This window comes from Epinephelus fuscoguttatus, linkage group LG2 (genome assembly GCF_011397635.1).
Source record: "Epinephelus fuscoguttatus linkage group LG2, E.fuscoguttatus.final_Chr_v1".
Taxonomy (NCBI): domain Eukaryota; kingdom Metazoa; phylum Chordata; class Actinopteri; order Perciformes; family Serranidae; genus Epinephelus; species Epinephelus fuscoguttatus.
The window spans coordinates 31484657-31505873 of record NC_064753.1 but is presented as its reverse complement, the minus strand read 5'-3'; the positions used below and the strand labels follow the sequence as shown (position 1 = coordinate 31505873).

General features: G+C 41.1%; 1 protein-coding gene across 1 annotated transcript; it reads right to left on the bottom strand.

Moving 5' to 3' along the window:
- Nucleotides 1–280: 280 nt before the first annotated feature.
- Nucleotides 281–19626, bottom strand: dhodh (dihydroorotate dehydrogenase). The gene is made up of 9 exons (XM_049595765.1): nt 19510–19626; nt 17320–17532; nt 17026–17225; nt 10311–10393; nt 9699–9886; nt 7531–7644; nt 5078–5231; nt 4824–4983; nt 281–2727 (listed from the first exon to the last, which is right to left on the bottom strand). Exons 1-9 carry the CDS (start codon nt 19525–19527, stop codon nt 2568–2570), a joined length of 1290 nt encoding a protein of 429 aa, XP_049451722.1. The 5' UTR covers nt 19528–19626; the 3' UTR covers nt 281–2567.
- Nucleotides 19627–21217: the final 1591 nt, after the last annotated feature.

Sequence of the window (21217 nt, the reverse complement as noted above, 5' to 3'; positions counted from 1 at the left end):
GTCTGCCCCGTGGCCTCCTAACAGTAGGGCATGCCCAGAACACCTCCCGCCTGAACCACCTCAACTGACCCTTTCGACGCAAAGGGGCAGCGGCTCTACTCCGAGCTCCCTCCGGATGTCCAAGGTCCTCACCCTATCTCTAAGGCCAGTGCAGTAAAATATAGAATTGTATTGATACGGATATCAATATTGATAATCTTCCTGATACTGCTCTCCAAAATTTGGTACAAAAAGTTAAGACATGACATGATACGACAAGAAAGTCACTTTCAATTTATTTATTTTTTTGCAGAAATAATATGTATTTTTTCCCTGATTTTTCTGTATACATATAATGAGGGAGTGCTTAAAACTGATAGAAACTGTGTCCCAAGTTATTAACTACAGACATATATTTACAATGATAACGAGTATTACTTTGACCCAGTGATGCCGAGACAATCACATTTTAAGTGTGGTGAAACCCATCAGCATCAGAGCCAGGTGGCAGCACTGAGGTCGTAGGCGCAATAAACACTTTGCTAAAACAGTCAAACAGCTGCACTGCTTCAGATTTATCGGATGTTGTATTTGTAAGTGTTTCATGAGGTTGCTGGTGTTACACCTCTTTACACGCAAGCTGCACTTTCATTACATTTAGTAATGTGAGTCCGCACTTTCAAATGTTTTTCACTGTCAACCATGACAGGTGAGAACAAAATGTACACACGCAGTTATGCAACATTAAATGTTATCACCTGACACCAGCAACTTCATCATCATTAGGGCAGTGTTAGGAATTTAGAATTAGTTAATGTTACATAAATACAGATAGCAGCTACAATTGTCCTGGAGCTCATCAATATTTCATTACTGACCAGTCAGGAACTAGTATCGATTTAGTGCTGGTTCTTGGTGATGTATTTATTTAAGAATCCTTTGTTCACAATATACAATACACAGATCATTTAATATTTCATTAAAAATCTCACAGGATCATCTACACAAGATAACTCAGGGAGAACAAACAGGTTGTCAAAGGAAATTCAGAACTAAACCAAATGAAAGAAGAAAATAATTGATCATGATAAAGTTAGGACTGGGTATTGTTTGAAAAACTATGATACCAGTACTAATACCAGTACCTTTAAAGTGATACAGATACCAATAGAGTACTTTATTCGATATCCATGATGTGAATGAAGCGAAATGCAGTATAGCCATACTTCTGAACATTTTGGTGGCATCTCTGCACACTGAGCTGCTAACTACTCTGTGCTCAACTTCAGACCAAAGACTGTATGAGTTGTAGCTGCTGGTGCAAGAGTGTGAGCTCTACGCCAGGAACAGTTTTGAGTGTCCACCCAGTGACAGAGCTAGCTGTTAGCATCACGTGGCTAACATTACCTAACGGTTATTAATGGTTTTAACAAGAGAGTTGGGCCACTTCAGTGTCTGTGTGAATATGTTGGAGCCATTTAAAGGCTCGGTGTTGGATGTTAGCCGGGAAGATGAATTGATCGTTCATCAGGAGAACAGTTGCTCTGGAGACGGCAGCAACAGAAAGTTTGCTGTTAAGGCAGTGAGTTAGGATGGGCCGGAATCAGACCCCCACACAAAAAGGATCAAATGCAGGTGTTATTTGACCGGAGACATTTTGACACTACTTGGTACTGGGTAATTTCGCTTGATACCTTAAAAGGTACCAAGTACTGATACTCAGCCGCAGACAAAGAACAGTATGGTTACTTTAAACCATGTCTTAATTAATTACAGAACAATTACCCAGTCATGATATATGCCATTACCATGGTATAAACTTGCAAATTCTTCTCTGTCGGAGCTTTGATCAAGTCTGGCGTACAGTACCTTTTTAAACGGGGAGCTCATAAACACCATAAACTTTGCCGCTACACATCATTTCTCATAACACCACAGCAAAAATAAATATCTTGATTCTTTAACCCAAATAACATTTGAGCTGTTGTTGTTGTGTTTGACTGCATTTGTGTGCTGTACTGTGTTGAACATGTCCTCATTAAGTTTTAGCATTTTGACATTTGTTTATCAATAATAATGTATTTTTTTGAAAGGCAATAAATAACACAGTGTTAACAATTGAACACATGCTTCAATTTGTGTATCAGACATTTCCTAAAACTGAGGATCACAAACAAGTTTTGCTATTTCATCCATATAACATCATGTCAGATTAATTTCTTTACACAAGACAGACACAGACCAGTCTGTATAGCTCTTTAAAAAATGTATGAGCAAGGTTTGTTTGAAGAGTTCAAGCACTTTGGTGTCAGTAAGCACTTGAGAAACACATATCGCTGTTACACTGTAACAAAGGATGACTGTCTGAAATAGTTACAAACATACCTCAGCTTCTTAATACAACATCAAACATTTATCACTATTGACTTTACCATGATTTTCAAGTAAAAGTGAGGAGTGGAGATGTGCTCTTCACAAAAATCTAAAGACATAATTTCAGCAGCTATCAGTTCGGACCATATCTCATCCTGGAAACCAAGAAGGACGCAAATACTCGACATTCATTGCAGTTCAGGAAAAGGTGAGGATCATGTTGGCTGACAGGAGGAGATGGCAGCTACAGGTGGGTGCTGCGTGTCTGTGTTAACATTTACCACCTCTTTCAGCATGCTCTGCTTTTGAGTCAACTGGTCCGCTCCCCTGTGATCTGCTCCAACCGCCTCTGATACACTGCTGAAACCTTGCTCTCTGTAACAATAAATAAATAAGTTTGTAAGGACTTGCAATATATTTGTGTTGGGAATCATAGGACATATTTTCACATTTGAAAGACATAGCAACTGATAAAAAAGCCATAAGCCATAAAAGATAAAAAAATAAAACATAAATAATTGTAAATAATTATACAGAGCGAAGTAAAGTTTTCTTTGAATCAACTCCACTAACACAGCACATGGGATAAGTTAACCTCAGAAAGACCTTTCCATCATCTTTTTCCTAAAACTTGAAGGCTATCTGTCTCAAACTTCTCCCAGCAGCCATAAAACATGAATTAACAGCAAGATCATTGAACAAAAGTATACAATATACAATGGCGAAACAGTAATTTCCACAATAACTGTCAAGCTTCATGGACAGAACAATTGTTTTTGCTAGTTACATATTATAAGCTTGAGCATTTTAACATTGCATAAATTAGCCTAGCTGCTAGCGGAGTTTTCCTCTCCTCATAGCTTACAAATTACATTCATTATTACTCACTGTCAGTTAACATCACTGCATTTCCTGACAACACAGCTTAATTTCAGCCTGTTTTTCACAGGTTTTTTTTTCAGCTCGACATTGTTTAAACAGAGCAGCTAATGTTGCTGCAATAAAGTTGAGACTGAGACACTTGGCCACACACGTCGTCTCTCCTTATTTTATGTCATAACAGCATCGTTTACATACGACATGTGCTCTGTTTGTCTGTCTGTTTTCTTTCAGAATCAAAAAACATTTCCACACTGTTGCTTTTCTGCAAATAACATTATCCTCATCATCCTTCTCTTGGCTGCTAGCCATTATCTGCCTGGTGCTGTTTGACAGTGACACAGAGTTCCAAAATAAAGGCGTATCCTGAAGATGAGTGGCGTAAGGTAGTTACGACGGGCCCAAGAGCACGCTATCATGACAGGCACAATAGCATACGCTATCGTGCATATATCCTCTCATCAGATGATCAGAGACTTGACACTGGATAACATTAACATACATATCACCCAGCAATCATCACTGCATATCTGTTTATTATAAAAATACTAAAGAATATTAGTTTAATTGATAGTTTATTACAGTTTATTTGGAATAAGCATATAATTTTGTTATAAATGGTATTGACTATTAAAAAAACCTGACCTAGATGGCTTTGCCTTTTACAAGGGCATATATAACGAATGATGTTGTTTTTAATCTAATGAGAGTTCCTCTTTGAAAACAGGCATATTTCTAAGGTGGCAATCAGTCATAAGTGTCCATTCTCCACCCAACACACTGTTGGAGGGCCCACTCTGTCTATGGGACCCCATCTCACGGGCCTTCTGCCTGCACTGTCTGTATTTACACCCCGGCTGAAAACATATGTTGCAATGTTTTCACTTTACATGGATCATATTGGATCATTAATAAGAGCACAGCTGTCTCATTGCAGTTGCACAAGCTTTGCTGTCAAATGCTTCTGTTACAACGCTAAAAGGATGCTAGACAGGGCAAGATGGTTATGCAGTTTGTACACAAGCCAACAGTTTGGTCAGACTATCTGAAACACATTATTAAAAGGGCAAAGCCAAAACTGAGTTACCAGAAGTGTCCGTAATAATCATAAAACGGTGTGCATGTACAACCACAGCAATTACAGAAGGTCAAAGTTGAACCAGGACGTCAGGTTATATTCTGTAGTTGTTGTTAACAACTGGCAGTTAGTTATAATATTACCATTCATTTTCATTTTCTCAAATCTGTTTAGATGACCTGGAGGTTTGTCTGATTGTCTAACTGCTTGTGTTTGTTGTCCTGTCGACTCTAAAGCACTGCAGTCACAGATTTCAGCAGCTAAGGGTTCTCACACCTTCTTAAACATCAAATTCAAGGACTTACCAGGCCCAATTCCTTTAAATTCAAGGTGGAGGGAGACACATGGAGGTATTCTTATTCTTATTATTTCCCAAAAGACGCCCAATTTTCTACTAACCCAGAATTATCCTTTATTTAAAAGAAGCCCTGCAAAAATCCTCAAACTTCCATTTGAAAAAAAAAAATCTCCAACTTTATGAAAGGAAAACCCCTTAATTCACAACCATACTCACTTCAGAAGATGTTCCAGTTCTCGCTTTATCTTCGTCACTACAGGCGGACCCTGGTAGGCCAGAGCTGTGTAAAGCTGAACAAGTGATGCACCGGCACGGATCTTATCCAGGGCATCCTGCCCACTGGCAACACCACCTATCCCAATAATAAGTACTTTACCTATAAAAAAAAATACATATATTATAGGTATATTTTAGATGTACTGTCTTTATACTCAGAAATGGACAGAAGATGTTGCTGTGTAAATAAATACCTTTGGTGAGGTTGTACATCTCCCTCACAGTGCGAGTAGAGAGGTCTTTGAGTGGCTGGCCACTCAGCCCACCGACTTCAGACTTATGTGGATCCTGAAGCGTCTCTGGTCTGGACACCGTCGTATTAGACACCATTAAACCATCCACTCCCAGCTGCAAACACAAAGGAGGACAAACACCAAGGAGAGGACGGGAAATGAGGAACAGAACTGATGTATGTAGGCAATATGTGTAAAGACCTCTAATGTAAAATGTACTGAGACAACAAGAGAGACAGAGTGCTGTTTATATGTTTCTATTCCCTCCTTAATGACTCTTCCATTAAGGTTTGTCTCCTGCTCGCTCCAACAAGTACAAAAACACCTCTCTGTATTTTTTTTTTTTTAAAAGCTACTCAACAAGTGATGAGCAGAGAGGAAGACAGGAGCCTTATTATAATGGCAGGCTTTTAAGTAAAAACAGTTAGCTGAGACATGTAGGAAAGCTCAGCAGTGATATTAAATCAATGACATCCAACACAGAGCAATGAATTATGTCAAAAGGATAAAACACAATAAAGCCCAAGAGTTTATTTCCATTGCAGCCTTGAGGGTGTAGGTGTGTATTTGAGTGTGTGAGCACAATAAGAAGAAGTGTGTGCACATGTGTTTGTGCCCATGTGTAGCAAGAATGTGAGAGTGCAGCAGTGAGAACGCAGCAGTGAATGAATGTTATCTAATTTCATTATTTCTTGGGCATATTTTATTCCGTTTCAGTCATTATTTGCCTGATTTATTTCATCCTAGTGCCAAAATGTTTAAATCTTGAAGCACTTTGTAACTCTGCTACGTTTTGTTACTAAGGAGGAAGATTTCGGTGATGCTAAAGTTTTAAAAGAATTGTTTATCTGACCAGATGTCATTCAAAGACCCTTGCATAGGGTGTGTGCTGTTTGCATAAGAATATCTGATCTGGGTAATTCAGGTTATCTGTACTATGCTACCTCAGAGAAAGACCTGAACTTTTTTTCCACTGAGAAGTTTGTATGTTTTTGAGGGGATAATACAACAACACAACAATTTAAAAACACTGCTGATTCAGGATGAAATTCTGTAAAAGAAGAAAGTACATTTTCTGGTGCCAGTTTGACTTTCTAAGGGACACACAAGAGGTCATAAAGAAGACAGAGCACATTACCCCCACTCTTGCCTCCCTACACTGGCTGTCTGTTAGTGACAGGACACATGATAAGATTCTGATGTTTGTCTACAAAGTGTTAAACAGCCTCGCCCCGTCTTACATCATAGAGCTCCTGTCTCCATATCACACTGTGAGAGAACTGAGATTGTCTGACCAAAGCAATCTGTCACAAGTGTTGTGGAGACGGGGCTTTTTCTATCGCTGTCCCAAAACTCTGGTATTCTCTTCCTCTCACCATCCGATTCTCCCTGACCACTGGGATTTTCTAGAGTCATCTTATTCACTCACTAGCCTTTAATTGTGCATAATGTGATTGTCATCGTTGCCATTACTGTCTCAATGAGGTGATAGTATAAAAACAAGGATACAGATTTTTTGCTGTGCAATGGTTATCATTACTGTTATTATTTTATTGCCGTGATCATTCATTTTTTTGTGTTTCGTTCTTTCTTTTATTTTTGCTTTTCTCTCTGTGTGCTGTGGGAGCACTTTGAATCAACTCTGTTTGTGTTTAAAGCACTATATAAATAAAATTGACCTGACTTGACTAGAGAATCCAATCTGAATTAAACCTGCACATTATTTTCTATTTGCCATAAAAAAAAATAAAAATAATAAAAGCTGAAATAAAATATGGCGATATTACAGAATTAAAAAATCTCATGGAATAAAAACTAAATATTCAATTCAAGAAAAAATAAACTAAGAACAAGCCAGTAAATAAAAAATAAATGTCCTGTTAGAAAATTTTAAGAAGTATTTCACTTCTTGGAAAGACTGTCTATATAAATGCTTTTGAAATTGGTGCAACATGAAAAGAGGAAACAGAGAAAAAGTGCTGTGGCATTTGCTTTTTGCTCAAGAAGTAGAAAACCTACACTAACAGAATGCAATGAACCTCACTGACGTAAGTGACTTCATTTTGAAACAGGAAACAAGATGGTGGTTGGTAACTGTACTGCTAAGGTACCATTTGATCTGAGTTTGGTCTGAGTTAGAGAAAGAAACAGGGAGACAGGCCTCTCTCTCTCTCTCTCTGTCGCCATCCACCTCTATTCTCTTTGTGTCTTAATGCAGACGTACAATCTGTAGAACAAGCAACAGACCCAGAGTCAGCAATTTGAGCTGGTAAATGAGCAGAGATATGGGAGCTGGAAAGACGGAGGAAGTTCACTATAGTTCATATACACATACTGCACACACTGTTATGATACAAAGCTGGTTGAAAATCAGCAAAGTATCTCATTAATGACTGCAACAAATAACTTCCAACCTCAGTGACGACATCGGCGATGTCTTGTTTGTCCTGGGTAGTGAGGTCAGGGGCGATCTTCACCAGGACCGGAAGTTTGCGGTCTCCCTGCAGGGCGTCGCGCTCCTTCAGCACCTGAGCAGATTGTAGGAGAATGTGAGTGCATCGTGTGAGGGGGCAGCGAGAGCTACAAGTACTGGAGACTAGTCAGAAACACTGTCAAACTAAGGTCGTCCTCTATTCGGAAGATTGGCAGTTCGATCCTTGGCTCCTCCAGTCTACATGTCTTAGTGTCCTTAGGCGAGGTACTTAGCCCAAATTGCTGACCACAGCACAGTGAGTGCACATGAATGGTTAACTAAGCAGCAGGTGGCACCTTGTATGATAGCCTCGGCTACCGCTTTATAAATATGTGTGTGAATGAATGGGTGAATGTGACATGTAGCACAAAAGTGCTTCGGGTGGTCGGGTGGCATGAAAGGAGCTACGCAAGTCCATTTGCCAAGTCCATTTCACTCAGCATCATACCTAAAGCACTTTGCTGAAAGGCTGAGGGGCATTCATCACATCTTTTGTCACTGCTCTGTCACACTCATTAACCAGGTTCTGACTCATCTTTGCCTTTTCTGTGGGTGAAAACAGTGTTCACTTTTCACTGGGGTGGGCTGTGTTACAGCTGTAGAAGTGAGTAGAGACTGAGGTAAAGACACAGTGCAAATATTATTTTAATTAATCGCAGAGCAGATATCAATTAATTAAACAGGCTATTTTTTTTTGCACGCACAATGTACCTTGAAGAGCGCCTGCGATGCTCATTTTCAGGTTTGCATTTGGGGCTTCTGCAACATGTTTACCAGGGTGTCTACAGGTATCAGGCAGTTAAATTTATTGCTTTTAGGACGCATTCAAGACACATTTTAACCAGATTTAGGACAGATTTTTTGACAAATTATGTTTTACTTATTTAAACATCGCAGGTAAGCATTGCAGGCAACCAGCATTTATGTGGTCTTGTGCATATGCGTTAGTGTTATGTAGGAATATGGTTATTTGAGTGAGTAAAGTCAGTCTACATTTTGCCAACAGGTAAGTGCAACTATGAAGTAAAATTACAGTATTGGTTTTTTAAAGATCTGTTACATTAAACATGTGAATTTTCACACAGAGAGGCTTCACTCATTCTCACAAAAAGAAATTAATGGATAAATGAAATTAGATAAAATGTTTGTAATAGTTAAGACCTTACTTTAAAGGCCTTATTGCTGTAACACTGAATTTAAGACATTTTAAGACTTTCAGGACCTGTAGACACCCTGTTTACATGCTTAAAAAAAAAAATTTGCTATTTTTCATTCAGTCTGTGCTGGAACACATGTACCTGTACCCTCTGTCTGAGAACCTCCATTTAGCGCCTGTCTCTGAGCCCCGCAACACAAAAAGCCTAGTCTGCTCTCTTTGTCAGTGTTTCCGAGTCTTCCATATGCCTCTTCACTGTCAGTGCAGGCCGGGAAGAAGAAGAGGATAAACTTAATTAATCCGCTGGAGGAAATTCTATTTTTTCTCTCTGTTGTCATACATACAGGCGCCAAATACACACAGATGTACAAAGAGGACTTATACATGCATTAAATGGAGAGATATCAGTGCGTGGGGCTGCCTTTGGACGGGCGCCCAAGGCAGCAAGGGGTTCGGTGCCTTGAACCAGTGAACCTCCAGTTCCTAAACCAGGTCCTTATGGATGGAGCTGAAGTTTCCATGCTTCCCTGAAGTTAGCATGTAGCTACATGTAGCAGTGTCGGCTACAGAGTGTAAACACTTGCAGAAGCATGCCTGGAGATGACCATATAAGGAAACCCAGCATACTATAACCAGAGTAGAGAAACCAGTGGGAAACAAAGTGTTCGGATCGGTCTGAAGCCTGAGGTTTTTGCTCACTAGGATTATTTTTACATATGTTTACCTTATCGTTTAAAACTGGAGCCACATTCGACACTGTAACATTATATATAAGACATGAAATCAATAAGACATAGAGGCTAGTTTTTATTTTATTTTGATTAAGATCTTCTGTATATGATGATGTCTTTGTATCATTCGTAATTTAGATGCACATTCAATTAGTTTTTGAGGGAAAAAGGCTGAGCAATGGAGCCAGACGATGAATTCAGTGCACATTTGGACAGTCCTACCGTATGTAGCAGCTGGCGGAGCTCAGCCTTCCCCTGTAGATCCCGGAGACCTGGTGTATTAGGACTGCTGACGTTCACCACCAGGTAGTCAGCCAGTGGGCCCAGCTCTCTCACCCCCTCTAGGTAATCTGCTCCTGCGTCCTGGGACAGCTTGTTCTTCCCCAGGTTGATGCCCAGGGGAAGGCCAGCTATAAACACAGACACATATGCAAACACACACACACACACACACACACACACACAGAGAGGAGAGTTTAAACAAGCACAAACCCAGACTGCAACACCAGACGCATTACTCAACTGGGGCAGAGGCTGCTGCTGTGCCACATGAGTTGTAAGCAGGTACGGATCAGACACAATAAAACGTGAGTCAAGGACAGGCAAAGATCAGCAAAATAGAATATAATACTGTATTTAACCACATCCCCAATTTGTTATTTGGCTTCCTTTAACAAACTATGCAACTAATGAATAATAAACACACACCAGAGAAAAACAGGACAGATTTATAACAGATTAATGCACCATTAAAAGTTGAAGCATCTTAAATTTTTTAAAAAGGAAAACTAAAACATTTTTCCCCGCTGAGAAGAGAACTTGCTGCCTGCTAACCTTTACTTAGCTGTTGCTGCGTGTCGCCCCTGGCCTTCAGCCTCTGTTGTGCTTCTGCCAGACCACAGCTGTTGAACCCATATCTGGTGAGAAGCACACACATGCATGCACACACATTACTACACATGCTACTCCGACTAGAATTGTTTTTATCATTTTGTAACTCCTGCTTTATACTTTATTTTCAGCGATAAATAACTGTACTAACGAGCGTAGGTTTCCACATGGACGGTAAGGACATGTCCCTTTTGGGAGGACAGAATTGTAGCTACCAATATTTGAGCGACCCGTTCACATTGTCCTCATACTAACGGTTCTGTGCACGAAAATATGGGACAAACTGCACTTCATACTGACTGGGGACAGCGCATTTATTTTTCAATATGAGACAACCCCATATTATGCACGATCAGAGATGCTTCCACTCTTCAGATTGAAGAGTAAAATGATGCTTACATGTGTTGACTCAGCAGAGACACCACTGAATGAGGTAAGCTGATGCCTGAAAGCCTCACTGCGTTATATTCAATCATATTCTTACATTTTGAAATGTCAGTTTTGTGCTTTCTCTTACATAAATAAAGACATTACCACCATGAATTGGTGCATTAAAATTCACCAGAATGTAGGAAATGAAGTGCTGGATGCTTAACATTTCCTGGGGGACGACCCCCAGAAGCCGCCTCTTCATTTGATGGAGGACGCTAGATAGCCTGGGAGGGAGTGGTCAACAGGTTCATAAGTTGGGCCGACATGTGGAAGATACTTCAAGCCAGGTTGAGGTTCCTCATTAGGTCCGCTTAGGACACTCTACCAATCCCCAGCTACCTGTACCTGTGGTATGGCTCAGATGAAATCCACCAACTCTGCAGTGCCCCGAACCCCAGCCTGCTATACATCCTGTCCATTTAAAAAAACAAGAGCACTGGCTCGGGGTCGATGCGGGTCATGTCATGTCTGAGTCCTGTGGAAGCTGGTGAAAATCTTACAGGTATGCAGGGTGAGAGTGACCGCAGAGACCTTCCATCAACACCACAGCGGCTAGAACTGAACATCTACCAGAGGGAGTCCTATATATCAGTCCTATAAACCTGGGTGTGAATGGAACTTAAGAGTGGATCTTGACTGGCAGCTTAAGCTCCCAATGGAGATCACCACACCTTCTCTGTGACCTAACATCATCCCATGGGCCGCCACATCCCAGCCAGTGATCATGGCTGAGGTCACTGTCCTGTGGGAGTGGGGGATAGAGGCGGCCTTCGGAAGGGAAAAGGAACAAGCACACAGAGCTGACAGTGAAGTGCAAAGAGGCGGGGTGGTTGGGTGTCAAGTACCCTGTGGAAGTCAGCTTCAGAGCGTTTGTGGATACATCCACTCAGTGCTTCTTAAGGAGCATGGGGGTCCCAAATTCAAGAGGGCACTGTTCCGGAATTAATGGAGCTGACGAACCTGCAGCTGCCACGATGGCACAATCAAGGTGCATCAGGACATAATGTCCAGCAGGTGGCCCTTTACCTGTGCTTCCACTAAATTTTGCTTTTTGGTTATGAGCATCATGGTAACTGTATGATTGTGTCTACATTAGAGTTGGGCGATCTTGTCCATATCCTATCGTCCTATCGCCATCTAGTGAAATCGCCGATGAACGATGTCATCGCCTGGGGGGGGGTCATTACGCGTCGCCGCTGAAACGTTCACTTAGAGCCTCTCTTTGGCGTTTGAGCAGCTTTATAAAGCTCTTGAACATGTAATGGCTTCTTAATTAGCAAGTTGACTTTACATAGACGGCATATCTTTTCAATTTCTCCTGACATTGTGTTGTTTGGTTTGTTCACCGCTCCGCGACATGCGCGTTAAGGCCCGAACATACTCGGGCGGAACATACATGGAACAGATTCCGCGGAGGTCTGCGCGGACGTCCACAAGCCCTGTGCGCGCAAAGCTCAGATTTTACAACCACGCGGACTCCGCTCCCGCTCCGGACATTTTTACAGGAAACTACAACGCGGAACTGCGCTCGACTATGAAAGCCTGAATGACTGCGGACATTCCCCGCTCTCTCACTAAGCAGCCTCAGCCTCGATCTCGTCAGCATGCTCCACACACGCGCTGTCTCCCCCCCCACACCTCGCGACTGCATCGTCATTTAAAAAAGACATCGTGAAACAACCCTTCTATCGCCAATGGGCGATCGGATGTAGACCCTAGTCTACATGGGGATGTAACACGGATAGAATCCTATACCCAGAGACTAGGGATGCACCGAAATGAAAATTTGTGGCCGAAGCCGAATAAAATTAAACGCTTGGCAGAATACCGAGTACCGAATACCGTTGTTTAGTTTTTCATTCGTTTTTGCAAATGAACCCCCTCCAGATTAGTGTTGTCACGGTACCAAAATTGGGACCCACGGTACAATACCAGTGAAAATATCATGGTTCTGAGTAGTATCATGATACCACAGCGAAAATGAGGCAGATGTGCCTTTTGTCATTTATGAAAAGATAAATCACTTTTCTATAATACATCAATGATATTTCAATGGAATAAATTACTTATTGACTTATTCATACTTCAAAAACAGCATCAATAAGTGATTAACATAGGGGGGGATCAAAATAAAATAAATAAATAAATAAATAAATTAAATAAAAATCAACCAGCCACCCTCCTCCCCTGACAAGTAAAGAACAGTCCCTTCATAAGTAGAGAACAGTCCCTAAAGTGCGGTGAGGTTGTGGGCTGTTAACTGCTACAAAGAGAGAAATGTGAACGGCTCGTTTCTCCTCTGACACCTCACATACCTGTGTGCTGCCACGGCTCTGCTGTTTAGGTACTTTTGGCCAGTCATGATGCTAAGAAGAGGACATTATTGGAGCTGGACCTCTCCATTACCGGTAAGCCTATGGCCGCCGTATTTGACAGGAATACATTCCTGTCTGTGTCTGTGACCCCCGTTCAAACCACAACCGGCGGGATTCGCCTTTCGTTTCTGCTGCTGGTTGAAATCTGTACTCGCACAGCGTGCTGAATGATTTGTTTTGCTTGAACAAAACTATTTTTAGTCGCAAATGTGAGTGCAGTGACGGACGGAGTAAAATATCGCCACACTGCCGACATTTTACTCCGTCCGTCACCGCACGCTGTTTTTGATTGATGTTATCAAAACACGCCGCTATTATTCGGCCTTGCTTTTCACTTATTCCACCGAATACTGAATGTGTGTTTTTTTGCAATATTCGGCCAAATATATTCGGTTACCGAATATTCGGTGCATCCCTACCAGAGACACTTTGCGAAGTGAAATTCAAGATGTTGGATTATTCCTCATAAGGCATAATGTTTTTCTTTGTCTGCTTAATCTTCAGCCACCTTTGTGATTTCTGAGGTGCCATTCTAACAACCATGGATTAAGTCTCATGATAAATTCATGTCATTGTAATGTGACATTTCTTATTATAAAATACAAACAACACATATAATTACAACAACCTGACAGGCGGGTTTACTCTAATTTGTTTGTATATCTGCATGATACTGTATGAATTATATAAAGCAATTTGTCTGAGAGGTGTCGTTTTTGCATTATACAAGTTTGCTTTCCTGCTCCATTTGTCAATTACACAAGAATATTTTGTGGAAATATTGTACTGCTGTATAATTTATACCTAACTAGGTCATCCTTATAATTTACCTAATGAAGTGCACTTCATACCAAATCCTTGACATGAAAATATCTGTATGGAATATTTAAATCAAATTGCTGGAGATCCACTGGCAAAGGTTTTCACAGGGTCTGATGCAATAACTCATTATTCTAAATTATCATAAATTACCAGTTTGTATTGTGTATAATGACATATTAAAATGAAATCTGGAAAGACCTGGGAAAGAAAGCTTTCTTTCATTGAGCCCATTCAAATCTGTGTTGCAAATGAAATCTGCAAAGAAAAGGAGGCTAACCCATGAACTCTTATTCACAGCTCTGTAAATGCGAATCCTTTGGTAGCAAACCTGTAGGCAGCTTAATCTCTTTGAACGTACACAGCCATGTGGGAAAAAATATTATACAGTAACATCACCGTCTCCTGCTGTTGACTAATGTGACTCATTTACTGTTATATAAATTGAATACAGTCTTTGTGAGATGTTACATGAAGGTAGGGTGTTAAGCTACATAACACGTTCAATAAAAAAGAAAAGAAAAAAGTCATGAATTTTTACTATAAAGCAAGCAACTCAAAATCAGCATTAACATGATCCAACGAGGGTTTAAATCTAATTATTTGTGTCCAACACCAAATAATTTGACAACTGAGTCTATCTTAATATAAAAAAATACTTTGACATTAATGATATACTATGGTGTGAACGTGAATGGTTGTCTGTCTCTATGTGTCAGCCCTGCAATAGTCTGGCGACCTGTCCAAGGTGTATCCTGCCTCTCGCCCAATGTCAGCTGGAATAGGCTCCAGCCCCCCTCCATAAGTGGGTATGGAAAGTGAATGAATGAATGAATGACTACGCAGGATTTTTCTAAAAAACAATGTATAGTCTCATACAGAAGTAATCCCTCTTAAATCATCACTTATGACCCACAAGATGTGTGTTGTGGTGTTTTTCAGCAGAGACTCTGCCCTCTGCCTGCCCTATTTTCTGTGCTTGGGACGTTAATGATTGAGGCTTTATAAAAAGGTAGCGAGTAGGTGCAAGACCGTAAGCAACAGGCATCAAAAACACGCAACACCAAAAAAAAAAAAAAAGCAAATACAGTGAAATGAAAAACTAGTGTCAGTCTAGAGGTTGACTTTTTTTTCTCTTCTTTTTAAGATATTTTTTGGGGCATTTTTGCCTTTAATTGACAGGACAGTGAAGCGTGAAGGGGGGGAGAGAGGGGGAGAGACATGCAGCAAAGGGCCACAGGCTGGACTCGAACCCGGGCCGCTGCGGCAACAGCCTTGTACATGGGGCGCCTGCTCTACCACTAAGCCACCAACGCCCCCTAGAGGTTGACTTTTACATTTGCTGGTGTGCCTGTTTATAAACAGTAACCGACAATCCTGCATAGTATACCTTTAATTTCGACCACATCGCCCAGCCCTGCCTGTCATTAGCCATACTGGGACGGGATTACTTTAGGGGTAAAGTAATTATTACCAGGGATTTTAGTCCCGTCAGAACACGCTATGTCTGTAATCATTACCAATAACGTCAGTAAAAATTACACCGACTTTTACCTTCTGTAAAACGGTCCGGAAAAAATACCTCAGGTAATATTAATCCCGTGCAAACACGATCCTCTGTAAAAATGCATGTAAATATTTCGTCACGTCCTGTTTACAACCATTTTTCCGCATTTACAAATATTTTTCCGCGTTTTTCCGACGACGGAGGCGCTTGAAGAAGCATTCGGTGATGTCGGCAGTCGTGACAGTGGACATTCTTCTAATGATCGCATAGCTCTACGTGGGAGACCAAGCAAAAAGGTCGAGAAGAAAGCACTTTTCAGAGCCACGAGACTTCTGGTTGTGTTAGGTAGGCCTAATATAAATCCATATTGCTAATCGTTGTGTACACACAATCCTGATCATGGGCAATATTTCATATTAGGCTAATCATTAATTATTGTTATCCTTCAGCTGATGCTTACAGGAAGCAATGTAGCACGCGCATGCCGACAGGGAGGTGACGCCAGGGCGCAAACCGAGTTACCACTCCCATCTCTGGTAGAATTATGGAGATTTCTTGTCCCGTGTGAATCGGACATTTATATTACAGACATCCTGTGGTAAACTGACATTAGTCCACATCCCTATGTAAAACTAATCCCGTCCGAGTAGTACTATTGTGTACATTCAGTTTGAGCATAAACCATGATTTATCTCTTTGCAACCCTGTCTCCTAAACAATATGTTTGTATATTACTAAATTCAGGTAGCAGTAGCTCAGTCCATAGAGACTTGGATTGGGAAACAGAGGGTCACCGGTTCAGGTCTCCTTCCAGACCAAATATGGAGTGTGGACTGGTAGCTTGAGAGATGCTAGTTCACCTCCTGGGCATTGCCGAGGTGCCCTTGAGTAAGGCACCAAACCCCAAACTGCTTACCTGTGCATGGGCAGCCCCTCAGTCTGACATCTCTCTTTTCAATGCATGTATATGTCCTGTTTGTGTGTTTATTTTGGGCCGGCATGTACATGACAAGAGTTAAAAAATTTAACTTCCGCTTGGGGATTAATAAAGGATATCTTCTTCTTAAAAAAATTCTTCCATAATTATGGCGTTGTGTCAACACCACTGCTGCCAGGATTACTTTTAGCGACATTGTTTCTTTGCGTTAATAAAACATTACATTTATGTACTGTGCTGGATTTGCAGGGAGGTGGCTGGGATGGATGGTGGACATTCAAAGTGCAGGACTGTGACATCAGAATCCCAGGTTTGCATCTACACTCCTGTCCAAGGGTTTAGCCAATAAAAGCACTTAGGTTAGAGAAGGAAGTTGATTCTGTAAAATGTAAAAAGGTAATAAAATAAATTTGCAGATACGTCCAATTTGTACATTTTTGCACCTTTCCAGGTGTGTTAATTACCCTCATTAATTCACTTGGCATTACATTTCCCACAAAAAATTATTTGCTGTCTCAAATCAGTTGTATATAAACATAATTTCTTGGGAGACAGAGCTGCCTTTATACAAAGTTATCAAAAACGTACCTGTTAATAACTGCATGATCTGCAGAGAGTCGAAACACTCGAGGTTTGGGGTTTCCCTCCTGAGGTTTGGGGGTGATTGTGCCCACTTCAACAAAGCCAAAACCCACTTTATACAACCCATCCACGGCCTCTCCATGCTTGTCGAAGCCTGCTGCAATCCCAATCGGGTTTCTGAACTTTAATCCCAAGGCGTTCACTTCCTGTAGAATCATTTAAAACAAAAAGACCTAAGTCTCAAGGTGTCTGGGGTCACTGGGAAATAATCATGAGAAGAAAGCGAGGTTAAATGCTTACCAATGATGCAGGGTCCTGGTAGCGGTTAAGAGGAACCAGACCCAGACCGATTATCTTCACTGCCAGCACATGCGCCGTCTCTGCTCCCACAACCCTCTGCAGTAGGGGCATCAACTGATTGGCATAGAAACGCTCATCTCCTATCGCAGTGAGGTAGGAGGCAAACAGAAGGCTGCCTGAGCCGATGATCTTCACGGCTTCTTTTAACTGTTTCTGTTGACAAAAGCATGAAATGTTAATACATAAAACTGAGCCTTCAAAAGGACTCATGCCAGACATTAAATACTGTGAACAGACTGGTGATACTTCAGTGAAAACACTGATGGTTGTAGCTGCACAATTTCCATAATAACAGTTTGTATACAGACTTTTGTTGGTGTCGCTTGTGTTTGAAGTCAATGAGGTTTAACCTACAATAACTGATTTTTTTTTTTGACCCCTTGCTTATGGCAGTTGTGAAGTTGTGACACACCATTGGCACATCATCACCTTATAAGTTGACATGGGAAACCTGTTAGTGACCTGTTGCTTATTTCCACATCCAGCACAAAGCAACATCATCATTTATTTTGAGTTGTTTTTCAGTCCACCTGGTGGATCTAAATCTAAATTTAATATTCACTCTGTTTTCACTCTGTTTTGGTCTCCTCCAACTCCTGAGGAAAATATTTGGCTCCAATATTGATTATAGCTGCTTTAAAGACTGACACTATCCAACCATGTGACTTAACTGGACATATTTACATTAAGCTGCACTTGACTGCTTTTGTTGCACTTCTGCTTCGATGCCAAACTGCATTTACTTGTCTCGGTACCTGCATTCTGTGCAAAGACAATAAAATTTCTCTCTCTTTTTTTTTAATTTTGTAAGTTGTCCCATGGCATCAATTCTCAATTAAAAGCCTGTATTAAGTACCACAACTGCATTTGAGTCTAGTCCCTGCCCCTCCCTCTTTAACTCTGCTTGTCAAAACAAGCTTAGCACCACGTTAAGCAGCATCCACATCTCTCTGACCTGTCTTCACGGACAGCCAGATCAAGAGGTATTGGTATTGTATTGTCACTCTAGTGAAATTAAACATACTACTAAAGCATCTCGATACAGCCAGCCTAACTTAGGTAATAACACACTATTAAGTCTAACAACAACTAAGCTAGTGTGGTGTAAAACCAACGTCTCCCTCCAACTCTCTGGTAGCTTCGGGCACATCAACTGCCTGGTGTGAGAGGAGACAGACGCCAAATTGCTTTCCCACATATTCTGATCCTCTCTTGGAGAATAAAAAGCACTGCGGAGCATCGTTCCTCTGAGCTGCAGCAACACTAAACCTCTGAGCTTGCCTGCGAAGGACTAAATGCACAAACCTGCTATTTTTGAATTTTAAATCGAGAGAGACTCTCACTGCAGCCTGTTCTGTTTTGTTCTGAAAACTGTTGGCGTGCAACCTCATTCTGTGGATCATAAACGAGGTGCAGACTTCCATCTGTGTCACAGGTGATGAGAAAATACAGTAAGTGCTGGATGTAGCAATGTGTGACAACAACCCTGCGCACATTTAAGAGTACTGTTTGCTGTGGAAATGCTAAGCAGACCTTGGGTCTAGGTACCACGTTGAAAGTGTTTGGTGGAAACGGGGCTATAGAAACTTTGTGTGTGCACAAAATGTTTTTTCAGCATGTGTGCAAACATTTTTCTAGAAGGGGTGCCCTTTTTTCACTTCAGCACCTACCCTGAAAAATGTCTGTGTACGGCACTGCTCAAAATTGTACTTGAGGATGGTCCTTAAGTATTTACACTTAGTTACAGTCCACCACTGTTGATGTGTGATTAGAGGTAACTTAACGTTACTCTGCAGGAAGACTATGACTTTAGTAACGTCTCTATTTGACAGTTAAAAACTTAACATACTCCAAATAATCCTAACTATCTCTAACAATAACCGCCCAGTTTTTCAGAGGGCAAGTAACGTTAAATCCGCTGGCAAAGACACCACCACGACATGTTTCTGAATGCAAAGACCGCCACAGCTAAACTAACCTGCAGTGATTCTACCCTAACGTTACTTTTACATGGAGCAACACAGCTAACTAGCAAACAGGAACTGTCTCATCAAGTTAGCAACGTTTCAAATGACCCGACTGTCCAACACAAAAAGGGAAGACAGGATATGAGACTGTCTTTGAGATTACCTTCAGTTGTCCCGCCATGGATGCAGTTCTGTCATTGCATTAAAGGGCATTTAAGGTTCTTCCTAACATGTTACACAAACGTACTATGGAACACATGCGGTAACAGCTTCCTCTACATCATCTCGCGATATCTCAGTCTGCTTTCATTGAGCTTCAATAACGCTTGGTGGTCTCGCGATACTGCCATTATGTGACGTCAAAAGCAAAGCGGAGGAGATCGCTAAGGCCGCCTCTTTATTGAAGTCTGTCAAACTGTCGGAGGGAAAACAGAGCTCAGCTTTACTCCTGATGAAATATGATCTAATTTTTGGATAAACGAAAAACTGATGTCACAGAGAAGCAGACAGAAGAGCCTGCTATATGCGTTTGTAGAATATATCCAAGAAAACAGGTTTAAAAGTTAGAGAAAGTAACTAAAGCCTACAGATGACAGTGTAAAAGTAAGCTATTGTAAAGCAGGGTAGGTCTTTATTCACACACAGCAAAAGCAGGACATTAAATACAACTTCAGCAGCTGGTGTGGCATAGTATAACATCAAAACATGTAAGCTATATCCTTCCAACCTCTCTGGGTAACAAGTATCTCTACATGCCCCCTACAAATCCTGAAACAAATCCCATGAGAGTCTGTGGCAATATGATTAGCTGCTCCTGTCCCTGTTTTGTTTAAAGGTTTTGTTTAAAGGCCTCTTGGTGTAGCATGATTATCTAATCACTTTCAGCAGGGGTGGATGATGAGATAATGGGCCCCTGGGCACAGACGTGCATAAGGCCCCAACACCTCTCTTATACAGGAGCATGACACGCAGACTTTATAGTTGTTTCAGCTCTTTTAGTTGTTGTTTGCATGTCTCTGTAGGTGTTAAGCATCTCTCTAACTTTTTTGTGTCTATTTGTGGTGTTTTTTGTGTCTTTTCATGGTCATTTTGTGTCTCCGTGTTGTCGTTTTATGTGTCCTGCGTCTGTGTCTCTTTGAGTGACATTTTACAGGTGAAGGACGGGGGGGGGACCTGACACTTTAGGCCCCTGGGCCTGTACCTGGTGGGCTCAAATCAGTGTTCCTGTGTCTGACTATGATTGTTGATATTGAAGAAGGCCTGAGGGCTGAAATATGCATAGTTGTCAGAGCCGTCAAACCTCGTAGATGCTATACAATGATTGGGCAGTTTGCATTTGAAGGCGGGACTTAGCAGAGAGTGAAGTTAAGGTGCTTCTCAAGAAGCAGTGAGTATTTAGGATGATTTAATTTGAGCATAAGATATTTGTTTTTAAGATACTATCATTACAATAGGCCTACACATGATAATATAATACAGTATGTTATTCATGTTGACAACAAATGAAACATTGAAACATTGTCCTTGGTCACCACAGGAGGTTCAGTTTATGTGACCTATGGTGATGCCAGCTTCACTTTGCATCTTGTTTGAGTGTCCTCCGTGATTTTCCTAATGTATTAAGAACATATGCAGAGTTTCTTTGGAGAAAGCTCTCTGATTTCCATGTGACGGACAGAAGTGATCTTGCCCAGCTCCAGCCTCAGTCCCTGCAACACTATGTGCTTTAGCTCTGTACATTATCATAACGATGGCTGTGTTACTTCGAACCTGTGTCTTTTTGTGGATTTCAGCTGGATTTCTATCTTTACCAGAAATATCTGAGACCTGTACGGACTACAATGACTGCCCTGCACCGTGTACATTTAAAA

Coding starts and splice junctions, on each gene's coding strand:
- dhodh (XM_049595765.1), bottom strand. Junction 5,232..7,530: donor TCGCCGATGTCGTCACTGAG/GTTGGAAGTTAT, acceptor TTGTGTTTGCAG/CTGGGAGTGGATGGTTTAAT. Junction 4,984..5,077: donor GATGTACAACCTCACCAAAG/GTATTTATTTAC, acceptor TTTTTTTTATAG/GTAAAGTACTTATTATTGGG.